Source organism: Anomaloglossus baeobatrachus, chromosome 3 (genome assembly GCF_048569485.1).
Source record: "Anomaloglossus baeobatrachus isolate aAnoBae1 chromosome 3, aAnoBae1.hap1, whole genome shotgun sequence".
NCBI lineage: Eukaryota > Metazoa > Chordata > Amphibia > Anura > Aromobatidae > Anomaloglossus > Anomaloglossus baeobatrachus.
In genome coordinates, this window is record NC_134355.1 from 172,316,255 (window position 1) to 172,328,914 (window position 12,660).

General features: G+C 41.6%; 1 protein-coding gene across 3 annotated transcripts in view; it reads left to right on the top strand.

Annotated features, from left to right (window-relative positions):
* Window positions 1–12,660, top strand: part of ACOXL (acyl-CoA oxidase like) — a 483,610-nt gene that overhangs the window by 416,511 nt on the left and 54,439 nt on the right. For all 3 annotated transcript variants that reach the window (XM_075338173.1, XM_075338174.1, XM_075338175.1), the window contains exon 18: window positions 3,278–3,379. In XM_075338173.1, the coding sequence (XP_075194288.1) occupies window positions 3,278–3,379 (102 nt within the window). The remainder of the gene's footprint in view (window positions 1–3,277; window positions 3,380–12,660) is intronic.

Consider the following 12,660-nt stretch of genomic DNA (forward strand, 5'->3'; position numbering starts at 1 on the left):
GTTGCTCTCCCGCTGTGAAGCACACATCGCTGTGTGTGACAGCGAGAGAGAAACAACTGAATGTGCAGTGAGCAGGGAGACGGCTTCTGCGGACGCTGGTAACCAATGTAAACATCGGGTAACCAAGAAGCCCTTCCCTTGGTTACCCGATATTTACCTTCGTTACCAGCGTCCGCCGCTCTCACGCTGTCAGTGCCGGCTCCCTGCTCCCTGCACACATAGCGAGACTACACATCGGGTAATTAACCCGATGTGTACTGTGGCTAGGTGTGCAGGGAGCCAGCGCTAAGCGGTGTGCGCTGGTAACCAAGGTAAATATTGGGTTGGTTACCCGATATTTACCTTAGTTACCAAGCGCAGCATGCTTCCACGTGTAGCGATGCTCCCGCGATCCCTGCCAGGTCAGGTTGCTGGTGGGATCGCTGGAGCGTCGCTTAGTGTGACATCTCACCAGCGACCTCCTAGCAACTTACCAGCGATCCCTATCAGGTTGTATCATTGTTGGGATCGCTGGTAAGTTGTTTAGTGTGACTGGGCCTTTACTGTCTGCTGCACAGAAGCTCTTGGGCCAAGAATGAATGGTGGTAAATCTTAAAAGTAAATAAAATTCCAGCACCTAGTGTTAAAAGTTCAGTCCTTTATTCAGTCATGATTAAAAACACATAGATTTGTGATCATCAGTAGAACCTACGCGTTATGGGTGTGTCCACCCTTAGTTATATGGCTACAGCTCAACTGTAACAGCAAATGTTTACTTAAGGTACCGTCACACTAAGCGAAGTTCCAGCGATCCCACCAGCGATCTGACCTGGCAGGGATCGCTGGAGCCTCTCTACATGGTCGCTGAAGAGCTGTCAAACAGGCAGATCTCACCAGTGACCAGCCACCAGCAACGCGTGGAAGCAATGCTGCGCTTGGTAACTAAGGTAAATATTGGGTAATCAAGCGCTTGGTTACCCGATATTTACCTTGGTTACCAGCGCACACCGCTTAGCGCTGGCTCCCTGCACTCGTAGCCAGAGTACACAACGGGTTAATAAGCAAACCGCTTTGCTTATTTACACGATGTGTACTCTGACTACGAGTGCAGGGAGCAGGGAGCCGGCACTGACAGCCTGAGAGCGGCGGACGCTAGTAACCAAGGTAAATATCGGGTAACCAAGCAAAGCGCTTCGCTTGGTTACTCGATATTTACCTTGGTTACAGCTTACCGCAGGCTGTCAGAAGCTGCCTCCCTGCTTACCTGTACATTCAGTTCGTTGCTCTCTCGCTGTCACACACAGCGATGTGTGCTTCACAGCGGGAGAACAACAACTAAAAAATGGTCCAGGACATTCAGCAACAACCGGCGACCTCACAGCAGGGGCCAGGTTGTTGCTGGATGCCACACACAACAACATCGCTAGCAACATCGCTGCTACGTCACAAAAACCGTGACTCAGCAGCGATGTTGCTAGTGATGTCGCTTAGTGAGATGTGGCCTTTAATTTGACAATATATTTATAGAGTATTTCTCAACTTAAAAAAATATATGACTGCTTGTTCAATAGATTATTTAGGATTATTTAGGATTATATGTAGTATATTCATTAGTTATCAGAGGATATTAGCAATCATATCTAAACATCTGCTTTGACTTAACCCTTCTCCCAAATACACAAATCCAAATGGTATCCTGTAAAGTGCCATTTCTTTGTGTAAATATGATACTTTTTTAGTTGTTGCCAGGCTGGGAACAAAGAAAAGGAAGTGATTCACTCCTCTAATCCTGCATCGTGTGATGGCGTGATATTGCATACTTTACAGATAAAAGACAGTGAAGTATTTCTGTTGTTCGCATTGATCTTTGAAAGACAAGGGGAATGGTAATGCGGTATAACTTCTAGTGAAAATAAATGTACTGGGGGATAGCTCTAAATTGGTAACTTCCACTGATTTTTGCCAGCAGTGAGTCCAAATTTTGGTGTTTTTATGTAACACCATGTACTATTGGGCTGCCCTGAACATTCCCAAAAGACATCTATAAGAAAAAAAAAGAAAAGTGACCAAAAAATGAAAACAAAATAAACATCTAGAAATTGTATTATTATTATTATTATTATTATTATTATTATTATTATTATTATTATTATTATTATTATTATATAGATAAGTAAGAAAGCACTGTCTGATCCTGTGATCCTTTTGAGCATAACCCATTTAATTACATTTAATTATATTTATTAAATTTTAAATTGTTTTTTTCCCATCTGTTCTTGTGAGTGCCCAAAATGTGTATATGACAATTCTGTAAATATATAGCTATATATCCACTTGTGTGCACTATAAATATCACAGTGTATTTATTTTGATAGATTATTTTGTCTTGGTGTCAGGCTAAACATATTTTGGTCATTGTGTCCTTATGTTCAATAGACTACGCAACTTCATTACACAGACCATTGTTAGTCAGTGCACTAGCACACACAGAGCACTTTTTCACACAAAATAGGCTATTGTGTATAACATGTAGGTTGGTCTCATCAGCTTTGTTGCAGAGACAGTGCTAGTTTTCACTAACTCACAAGTCATGTATCTCTCCTAGATGCAGACGAGCACTGCCCACAGACACCGTCATGGTCACAATTTGTAGATTTCACTGACCAGAGACTTCATACGTTTGTGTGAATGAGGGTTAAGGCTGGGCTGCAGACACTTGTACAGTTACCGCAGTCCACAAAATTGCATACAACTCAATTAATTCCTTTAGGCCACAGCTGTAAGTTGATAGTTAAAATCATTATGGAGCTTTTGTAATAAGATGTCGATAATATTATATGAAGAGATCAAGGTATAGGAGACAATAGATGTAGGCTCTGTTGTCAGTGATTCAATGGAGTTCAGACCAGGAAGTGAAGAACATGTGGCTTATTGAAATCTACATGTTTCGAAACCCACTGGTTTCCTCATCAGGACAATCAGTAATGGACTTCAATAAACTGCATATTCTTCCCTCCCTGGTCTGAACCCCATTGAATCACTGGCGGCACGGACTACATCCATTGTCTCCTATCTTTTGGTCTCTGCATACTGGGGAGCAGCTAATTTTATGCTTCCTCAGGAGTCGTGCCTCTCACATCTCTATGTGGTGAGCACATCCCGCTCACTCATTTTCCCATTTGTACACAGTTAAAACCCTATTTCATTTTCTTGTCGTTATATGATATGTTAGTATACTGAATGAATGTGATCCCCGCTTACTGATGTATACGTTAACCCACTTATTTTTGTGTTTCAGTTTTGCCTGCTGTATGGAACAAAGCTGATATACAATGAAAGAGCCTGGTATTTAGAACATAAATACCTGACCGCAGCAACCAGTAACCAGATTAGAGACCAGGTAAGGGTCGCCTATAGTATTACCTGCCTATCATGTCCACCTTTCACCAGAAAAACAGCTCTGAACCGGAGTGCAATTCAATTCTACTCAAATTTTACAAAAATCCGCATTTGCCAAAATGTGAGTGTCCTTTGGCCGCCATTTTTCTAAAACATAAAGGGTCATCAAAAGGTAAAAAAAATCCTTCTAGTCACCTTACTCTCACCTTCGCTCCTCACCATCACCTTTCCGGACTTCATCACATCTTTTGATTCCCACCATGCGCGCTGAATTTCCTCAGTCTCGGACACTGAGCCATGGCTTCCAACACTGGTGAGGCCCAGAACAGTACTGCTTATACTCAGAGATGAGCAGTGAATAAAATTGGTTTTGCTATTTTCTGTATATTTTATTTACTGTACTCTGGGATCTGAACATCGCACAGCATACTAAGGAACACAAAATTTGCTGAGAATAACTTCTCTGTGAATCAAATCTCCCTGGAAAAATCCATGCAAACAGCGAATTCAAAGTTTTCCTGATCTGTTCATCTCTATGATGAACTATTGAAGCATGAACAAAACATGATATCTGACACCAAAGATCAGTGACAGCTGCCATATCCTATCTCAGTAATGGGAAAGACCTCACTGAATACAGATTTAACCTCAAAATTGACAATTTTGATAATCACTGATCAATTCTGGCCAAGAAAGAAGCAAATGTGTCTGATAAGATATATTACAAAGCCGCTTGTTTTCATGTGTATTATTGCTTTATGAAATGCAGAAATGGTAATGTGTAAATAATAACAAGAAGAATAATTAAAGTGGTATTTTCATCTCCGGTATTTATGGCCTATCCTCTGAATGACCACAGAATATGCTATAATTATCTATTAAAGAGAATCTTTCAGTAGGATCAATCCTCCTAAGCAGTCTACATGGGCATGTAGGTAAAAGACGTGAATAAAATTACACCTTGATGTCTGCAATCGCTTGTCTTATTCCAAAGAAAAGTGAGTACACCCCTCACATTTCTGTAAATGTTTTGTTATATCTATTCATGGGACAACACTGAAGATATGACACTTTGATATAATATAAAGTAGTCAGTGTACATCTTGTATAACAGTGTAAATTTGGTGTGCCCTCTAAATACTTCGACAGTCATTAATGTCTAAACTTCTGGCAACAAAAGTGAGTACACCCTTAAGTGACTATGACCAAATAGTGCCCAAAGTGTCAATATTTGTGTGGCCACCGTTATTTTCAAGCACTGCCATAACTCTCTTGGGCTGGGAGTTATGGCAGCTTCACAGGAGCCAGTGGAATCCTCTTCCTCTCCTCCAAGATGACATCACGGAGCTCGTAGATGTTAGAGTCCTAGCGCTTGTCCACCTTCCATGTAAGGATACCACACAGATGCTCAGTAGGCTTGAGGTCTGGAGACATACTTGGCCAGTCCAGCATCTTTACCCTCAGTTTCTTTAGTAAGGCAGTGATTATTTTGGAGGTGTTTGGAGTCAGTATACTGTTGGAATACTGTCTTGCTGCCCAGATTTCGAAAGGCAGGGGATCATGCTATTCTTCAGTATGTCACATGTCACAGTACATGTTAGTATTCATGGTTCTCTCAGTGAACTGTAGCTTCACACAGTCAGCAGCACTCATGCAGCCCCAGCACTTAGAGGTGTACTCACTTTTCTTGACAGCGATTTAAACATTAATGGCTGTGTGTTGAGTTATTTAGAGCACACCAAATTTAGAAATTTACTGTTATACAGGCCGTACACTTACTACATTGTATCAAAGTGTCATATCTTCAGTGTAGTCACGTGAAAATATAAAAAAAGCTATTTACAAAAATGTTAGGGTGTACTCAGGTTTGTGATATACTGTATGAACATGAGCTGTTAAGATCTATGGGCTGAAAACTACATGATAATCTACCTCCAGTGCTTACTTTGAAGCATATCGTTGTTTTCATTTTTATTTCATAAATCAATAGTGCACATGAAAATAAGTAACTTTGTAATATTTCTTATCAGACCATCTGCTACTTTCTCGGCCAGAATTGATCAGTCATTATCAAAATTCTCAATTCTGAGGTAAAATCTGTATTCAGTGAAGACTTTCCCATTACTGAGATAGGAGAGGAGAGCTGTTACTGATGAGATTCTATGATGACAGGAGGAGTTAGAGGCAAAGTGAGGAGCTAGAGGCAAAGGGAGGCGTTAGAGACAGAGCTCTACCCCCTCCTTCCTTTTCTATCTATGGGTCATTATCCTGCTGGAACACTATGTCATCCTTTTAATACCCATAGTACTCCATTGTAGGAAGTTATTTGTCTTGTAGTATACGGACATATAGCTCTGCATTGAGACCACCATCGATCCTGGTCAAGTATACAATGCCCTTGGCTGTGAAACATCCCGATATCATCAGGCTTCCTCCACCAAACTTGACAGTTCCTTCAATTTCTCGATCCGTTAGCCCCTTTTTTCCCTTGTTTCTTCTGAACCGATTAGAACCTATCAGAGCCTAGTCTATTGTTATTTATCTCATTACTCCCATTTCCAATCTTTTACTATCCACTTTTCTTACTTTTTGCAAACACCAGCTGATGCTTCTTTTGATGATATTGATGTTGAGGCTTCTTCACCTTTTTCAGGCCACCATTCCAGACTTGTGTAACATCTGTTGCATGGTGTTTGCATGGATCTCTGTGATCTCACTATTACGAGGCATACGAGCCACCTCCACTGCCGTGTTTTATCGCGCCAGAACTAAACGGACCTTATGATGAGCCAACTTGTTAACTCCAATATTTTGCTTGGACGTCCACCTCTTGGCCTTTGAATGGATGGTCAGACTTCATTTCGTATTTGTACAACTGTCATGGCACTCACATGATGCAGTTTGGCACTTTTCTTGTCCAAGAAACTGCTATCGAAGAGCTAGATGATGTGTTTCTCTTTTTTTGGGAAATCTGCTTCATAATGTGAGCTAGTAACAGAACAAAAATCACAAACTATATTTCTGAAATACTTTCTCTCTGTGTAATATAAACTTATTTTTATGACCCCATTTTGCATGTGATGGTAATGCACAAGGCCTGACTGTAGCATAATATGCAGGGCATGCTCCATTGGTTGCCTTATATCATAGTTGTAAAGTGTTCCCTATAGAGGATAATCACTTTGCACATGTATTTTATTGTGATTTTATGTGATATACCAACACCAAGTAGTTCATATTTATGAAGTTTACAGGAAATTATACACAATTTTCTAAATATTTTTAAAATATAAATCTAACAATTGTGATGTGTATTTCTATTCAGCCCCCTGTAGTCTGATTCCCCTAAATAAAATCCATGAGTTATCAATTGTCTCCAGAATTCACCTAATTACTAAAGTGGTCAATGGTAGTAAAAGGGTTAATACCAACAGCCCTAGTGGTCTAAGGCAGTTAAGGGATTCATACCAGCTTCCTTGGTGGTCTATGTTGTGGAGGGGCCAACCTATTTGGTGGTCTAGGGAACAGTTAATGTTCTCTAGACACTGGTCCCTTGTGGTCTTAACAGTAGGAGATTAATGTAATCAGAATGATCTTTGTGGCCAAGGCAGATAAATGGCTATTGTGATCATCCCTGGTGGTCTAAAGGCTAACCATACACATTAAATATATGTAAGCTGAGCAGATCTAATGTGTATGGGAGGTCCTGATTCTCTCTGATGGCAGCTGAGGATGAAAAGGATTGGACAGATAGATTCAATTGCTCAATTTTTTCATTCTTGGGGAGAAAAGCCGCTGTCAGGGGTTTATGTCAGCATTGAACTCTACTTCTTCCATAGAACACATGCATTATATGTGTATGGAGACATTGTGAGGAAGAAGAGTGCTAATAACATTCAGATTCCTGGACTAACCGCAAAGATCAGCGTATGGGAGAAAAAAGACAACAAGGAATTAATGGATACATAATAGAAAGGGTGTGATTATTGCATACTGAGCTTACTATTCTTGTCAAATTAACCCTTGAATGACTTGACTAAAGCTGCAGTATATACACCGTGTGCAGAATTATTAGGCAAGTTGTATTTTAGAGGATTTTTTTTATTGATCAACAACTGTGTCCTCAATCAACCCAAAAGACTCAAATATCAAAGCTTAATATTTTTGGAAGTTGTAGTGGGTTTTTTTAGATTTGGCTATCTTAGGAGGATATCTGTTTGTGCAGGTAACTATTACTGTGCAGAATTATTAGGCAACTTAATAAAAAACAAATATATTTCCATCTCACTTGCTTATTTTCCCGAGTAAACCAATATAATTGCACAAAATTTAGAAATAAACATTTCTGACATGCAAAAACAAAGCCCAAATAAACTAGTGACCAATATAGCCACCTTTCTTTATGATGACACTCAACAGCCTACCATCTATAGATTCTGTCAGTTGCTTGATCTGTTTACGATCACATTGCGTGCAGCAGCCACCACAGCCTCCCAGACACTGTTCTGAGAGGTGTACTGTTTACCCTCCCTGCAGATCTCACATTTTATGAGGGACCACAGGTTCTCTATGGGGTTCAGATCAGGTGAACAAGAGGGCCATGTCATTATTTTTTCATCTTTTAGACCTTTACTAGCCAGCCACGCTGTGGAGTAGTTGGATGCATGTGATGGAGCATTGTCCTGCATGAAAATCATGTTTTTCTTGAACGATACTGACTTCTACATGTACCACTGCTTCAAGACGTTGTCTTCCAGAAACTGGCAGTAGGTCTGGGAATTGAGCTTCACTCCATCCTCAACCCGAAAAGTCCCACAAGTTCATCTTTGATACCAGCCCATACCAGTACCTCACCTCCACATTGCTGGCGTCTGAGTCAGAGTGGAGCTCTCTGCACTTTACTGATCCAGCCTCTGGCCCATCCATCTGGCCCATTAAGAGTCACTCTCATTTCACATCAGTCCATCAAATCTTTGAGAAATCAGTCTTAAGATATTTCTTGGCCCATTCTTGACATTTTATCTTATGTTTCTTGTTCAAAGATGGTTGTTTTTCAGCCTTCCTTACCTTGGCCATGTCCCTGAGTATGGCACACCTTGTGCTTTTTGATACTCCAGTAACGTTGCAGCTCTGAAATATGGCGAAACTGGTGGCAAATGGCATCTTAGCAGCTTCACGCTTGATTTTCCTCAATTCATGGGCAGTTATTTTGCGCTTTTTTTGTCCAACACATTTCTTGTGACCCTGTTGGCTATTTGCCATGAAACACTTGATTGTTCGGTGATCACGCTTCAAAAGTTTGGCAATTTCAAGACTGCTGCATCCCTCTGCAAGACATCATACAATTTTAGACTTTTCAGAGCCCGTCAAATCTCTCTTCTGACCCATTTTGCCAAAGGAAAGGAAGTTGCCTAATAATTAAGCACACATTATATAGGGTGTTGATGTCATTACACCACACCCCTCCTCATTACAGAGATGCACATCACCTGATTTTCTTAATTGCTAGTTGGCTCTCAAGCCTATACAGCTTGGAGTAGGACAACATGCATAAAAATTATCATGTGATCAAAATACTCATTTGCCTCTTAATTCTGCACACAGTGTACATGCTTGATCTCATGATTCACTATTGCGAGATATATGTAATTGTTTTATAGTAAACAAATAGGATACTATTTAATTCATGTACTAGTCAGCATAATAACTTAATTTGTCTAATGGGATTAATGTATTTAATGGAAACAAGGATGTTACGACTGAACCCAAGCACTAAAATGGGGATGGAAAACCAGTGGAGATGTTAAACTAGAAATCCACAGGTCAGGTCCCAAAACAGGCTTGTACTTGCACCTAGACCTGACCCTAAGGTGTACCTGCTTGACAGCGGAGGTTGGCACCCTAAGATTATGTAGTGGCACCCCCACTCATAGATGGCAGACCTTGAGTGTCCTTAACTGCACCCTAAGCTATAAATCAAGTGTAACACAAAAATATAAACATATAAAAGTGCCCACAAGCAGAGGGTGAAACGCAGTGCTAGAAACATGCAAACACAGTCATACAGGAATGATGGAATAAAAGAAACAGAAAAAAATAACAGAATATGTGGAAACCCTCCCAAACCTAAATGAGACAAAGTAGGAGATAACTGGGAAGGTATTCCCATAAACAAACTGCAGGGAATAGCAATTACAATGTCTCAGTAAGAAAACCTTAACTGAGCATCTGGGACTCTAGACAACCATCCATTCAGAAATATAGCCAGCACTTTGGCATGTGAGTAGTGATTATAAATAGCCCCACCCAATATATGATTGGGCAAACCAAATGAGAAAGTGCATGCACCTGAATAGAAGTGAAATACAAAGGCAGAGAATAAGAAAGAAAGAGAAGAGATCCTTCAGTATTTGGACCAACACAAAACAGGCTGTTGTCCAACCCAGAGAGTCGAATCCCGGAGTGGAGCAATGACAGTACCCCTTCCTCTACAAGACTCTCAGAAATCCCCAATCTACAACAACGCTGATGGAAATCTCTTATCAGGCGATCAGCATGAAGGTCCTCCAAATTACCCAGGAATTATCTTATGTACCATAACCTTTCCACTTAACCAGATACAGCAAATGGCATCTAACCTGCCTGGAACCCAGAACTCTATTTTATACTGCCAGGCCTCCTCCAGATCCTCCTCAACAATGTCGCAAGGACCAGGCTTCCCCAAAAATCTTTTCAGAAAAGAAGACTGGAGCTAGTTGTTAACTTTCCAAGCTAAGTGGAGTTGCAGCTTAACCATTATTAAATTCAAAACTTCAGTATTCCGCTAAGGATCTACAAATTTTAGAGTAAATGTCCTAGAGGCCACTTTTAGCCTTATATTTTTAGAGGACAACCACACAAACTCCCCCACCCTATAGACAGGAGCCATTCTGTGTCTGCAGTTTGCTCCTTTTTTGACCCAATCACTAGCAACCAAAAGACCACTTTCAATCTCCTTCCAGACTTTTATCATATGGGAAGAAAATTTCTCCTTCTCTGGCACGGAACACTGCAACCCTGAAAATGTCTTTAAACACTGGATGAAAACCCCCATAACAAAAAAAAGGAGAGGATCCGGTAGCCATGGAAGTACAATTATTGAAAGCTAGTTCAGCAAGGGGCAAAAACTCCACCCAGTGTTCCTGATTAGATTAAACAAAACACCTCAAATATTGCTCTATCTCTTGGTTCATCCTCTCAGTCTGTCCATTAGTAGGGCTGAGCGGATCCGGACTGTAAAAGGTTTCAAAGATGCACAGGTGCCGGACCCGGATCTGGGATTCTGGGTGCACGACCCAGATCCGGCACTGGGGAAAATTGAAAAATAAAGAAAAACGGAAATAAAACAGCGTTTCATACTTACTAAGACTTAGTGTCATGGCGCACTCTGCTTCCAGGTCGCGCATTCACTTCCTGCACTGTGCATCGAATATACACAGCTTTCTGTGTTTTCCCCATCCACCGGCCGTCCTCTTGTCTGTGATTGGTTGCAGGCAGACGCACCTCCAGCCTGTGACAGTATTTGCCTGCCATGCAGTCATCGCGGGTCAGTCATTGTTTGCACAGCCAGCGGTCGTGCTCTATGGCCGCTGGCTGTGTTATGTAACAGAGCTGAAGTGTCGTGGGACCTCGTGTGGATTACGCTGGACCTGCAAGGTGTTGGGGGTTAATAAAGAAGGTAAGGACTGGAGGGTGTGTGTTTTGTACTTTATTCCAAATAAAGGATTTTTCTCTGTGTCTGTGTTTATTTACTTTCATTTACAGGTTAGTGTGATGCAGGTATCTCATAGACGTCTATGCTGTCACTAACCTAGGGTTTAGAAGCAGCTGTGTGCTGCGATTAACCCCTTATTACCCCAATTGGCACCACTCCAGGCCAACGGGAAGAGCCGGTAAAGCACCGGGATTGTCACATCTAATAGCCTGAGAATACCAGCCCCCAACCGGCTTTATCTTGGCTGGGTATCAAACTTAGGGGGGACCGCACGTCGTTTTTTTTTTTAAATTATTTATTTAAATAAAAAAAAAAAAAGCTGTATCACCGCCACAGCCACGCACTCTTCTGACAGGAACGTGCATGTGTTTCTGAAACACATGCACATTCACCATACTGACCCACAGACACTTGCACTGCTTTCCCCACCCACCGGCCGTCCTGCCGCCTGTAATTGGTTGCAGTCAGCTGACACGCTGACAGTCGGGTGGGGGCGCGTTTAACTGCATCCAATTACACGCGCCGGTGGACGGGCAAAACAATGAACATTGAATTGTAGGCTCCAGAAGGAAAATGCGTGACCCGGAAGTAGTTTGCTGCCATGACACAGCCTCGGGTGAGTACACCCCGCGCGGTCCTAGGCCCCTATCCCCTCCACAAACATTTTTAATCTCCGGATTTTGGTCCCCATAGACTTATATTGGCACCGGGGGTACAGAGCAGGAACCCCTGCGATTGCCATGATGTAACTGTACGTCATAGAAGTAGGTCCATTCCCGACCAATGACATACAGTTACATCATGGCAATCGCAGGGGTTCCTGCGCTGTACCACCGCAATTGCCGCCAGGTCTCTGGCTGATATTGCAGCCCGTACCTGGCTCTTACTGCCAGCAGTGGTGCCTGCCGGCAGATTAACCCAATAAATACTGCAATTAATGCGATTGGGGCATTCAGAAGGCAGGGAGAGGGATCGCTTAACTCTCCCAGGCGATCAGGTCCCTGTAATGCGAACACATGGACCCATCGCTGCCATAATAAACCGGGGTCATCATCATGACGACCCTGGGTTACCGAGCTGCGAAAAGCCTCACACACCATGCCAGATGCATAGTGTGTGATGTGAAGTGCAGCAGTGACCTAAAATCCACTGCAGTGATCAAGCACTGCAGTGGATTATATCGGGGATCAGCTGAAAGTTAGTGTTCCATAAAGGGACTAAATAAAAAAGATATATTAAAAAATAATTCCAATATAAAAATATATCTTTATCCTAAATCACCTTTTCATGGAATAATTGATATCCCATTGAAACTATGATTTTGCTGTGATTCATGCCTGAATTTTAGCTTAAGCCATGAATTGTAATTTTAGCTGCTAAACTTTACCATATTTCTTAAACTGGTTTCATTAATGGTGCATTGTCTCTAGTGAACACGTTGATGTGTCTAGGATTGAAGATTACTCATTATCAAAGCACATTGTGTTTCAAATTATTCAAACGCTGCATTTCTTAAAGCATTAGTGCCC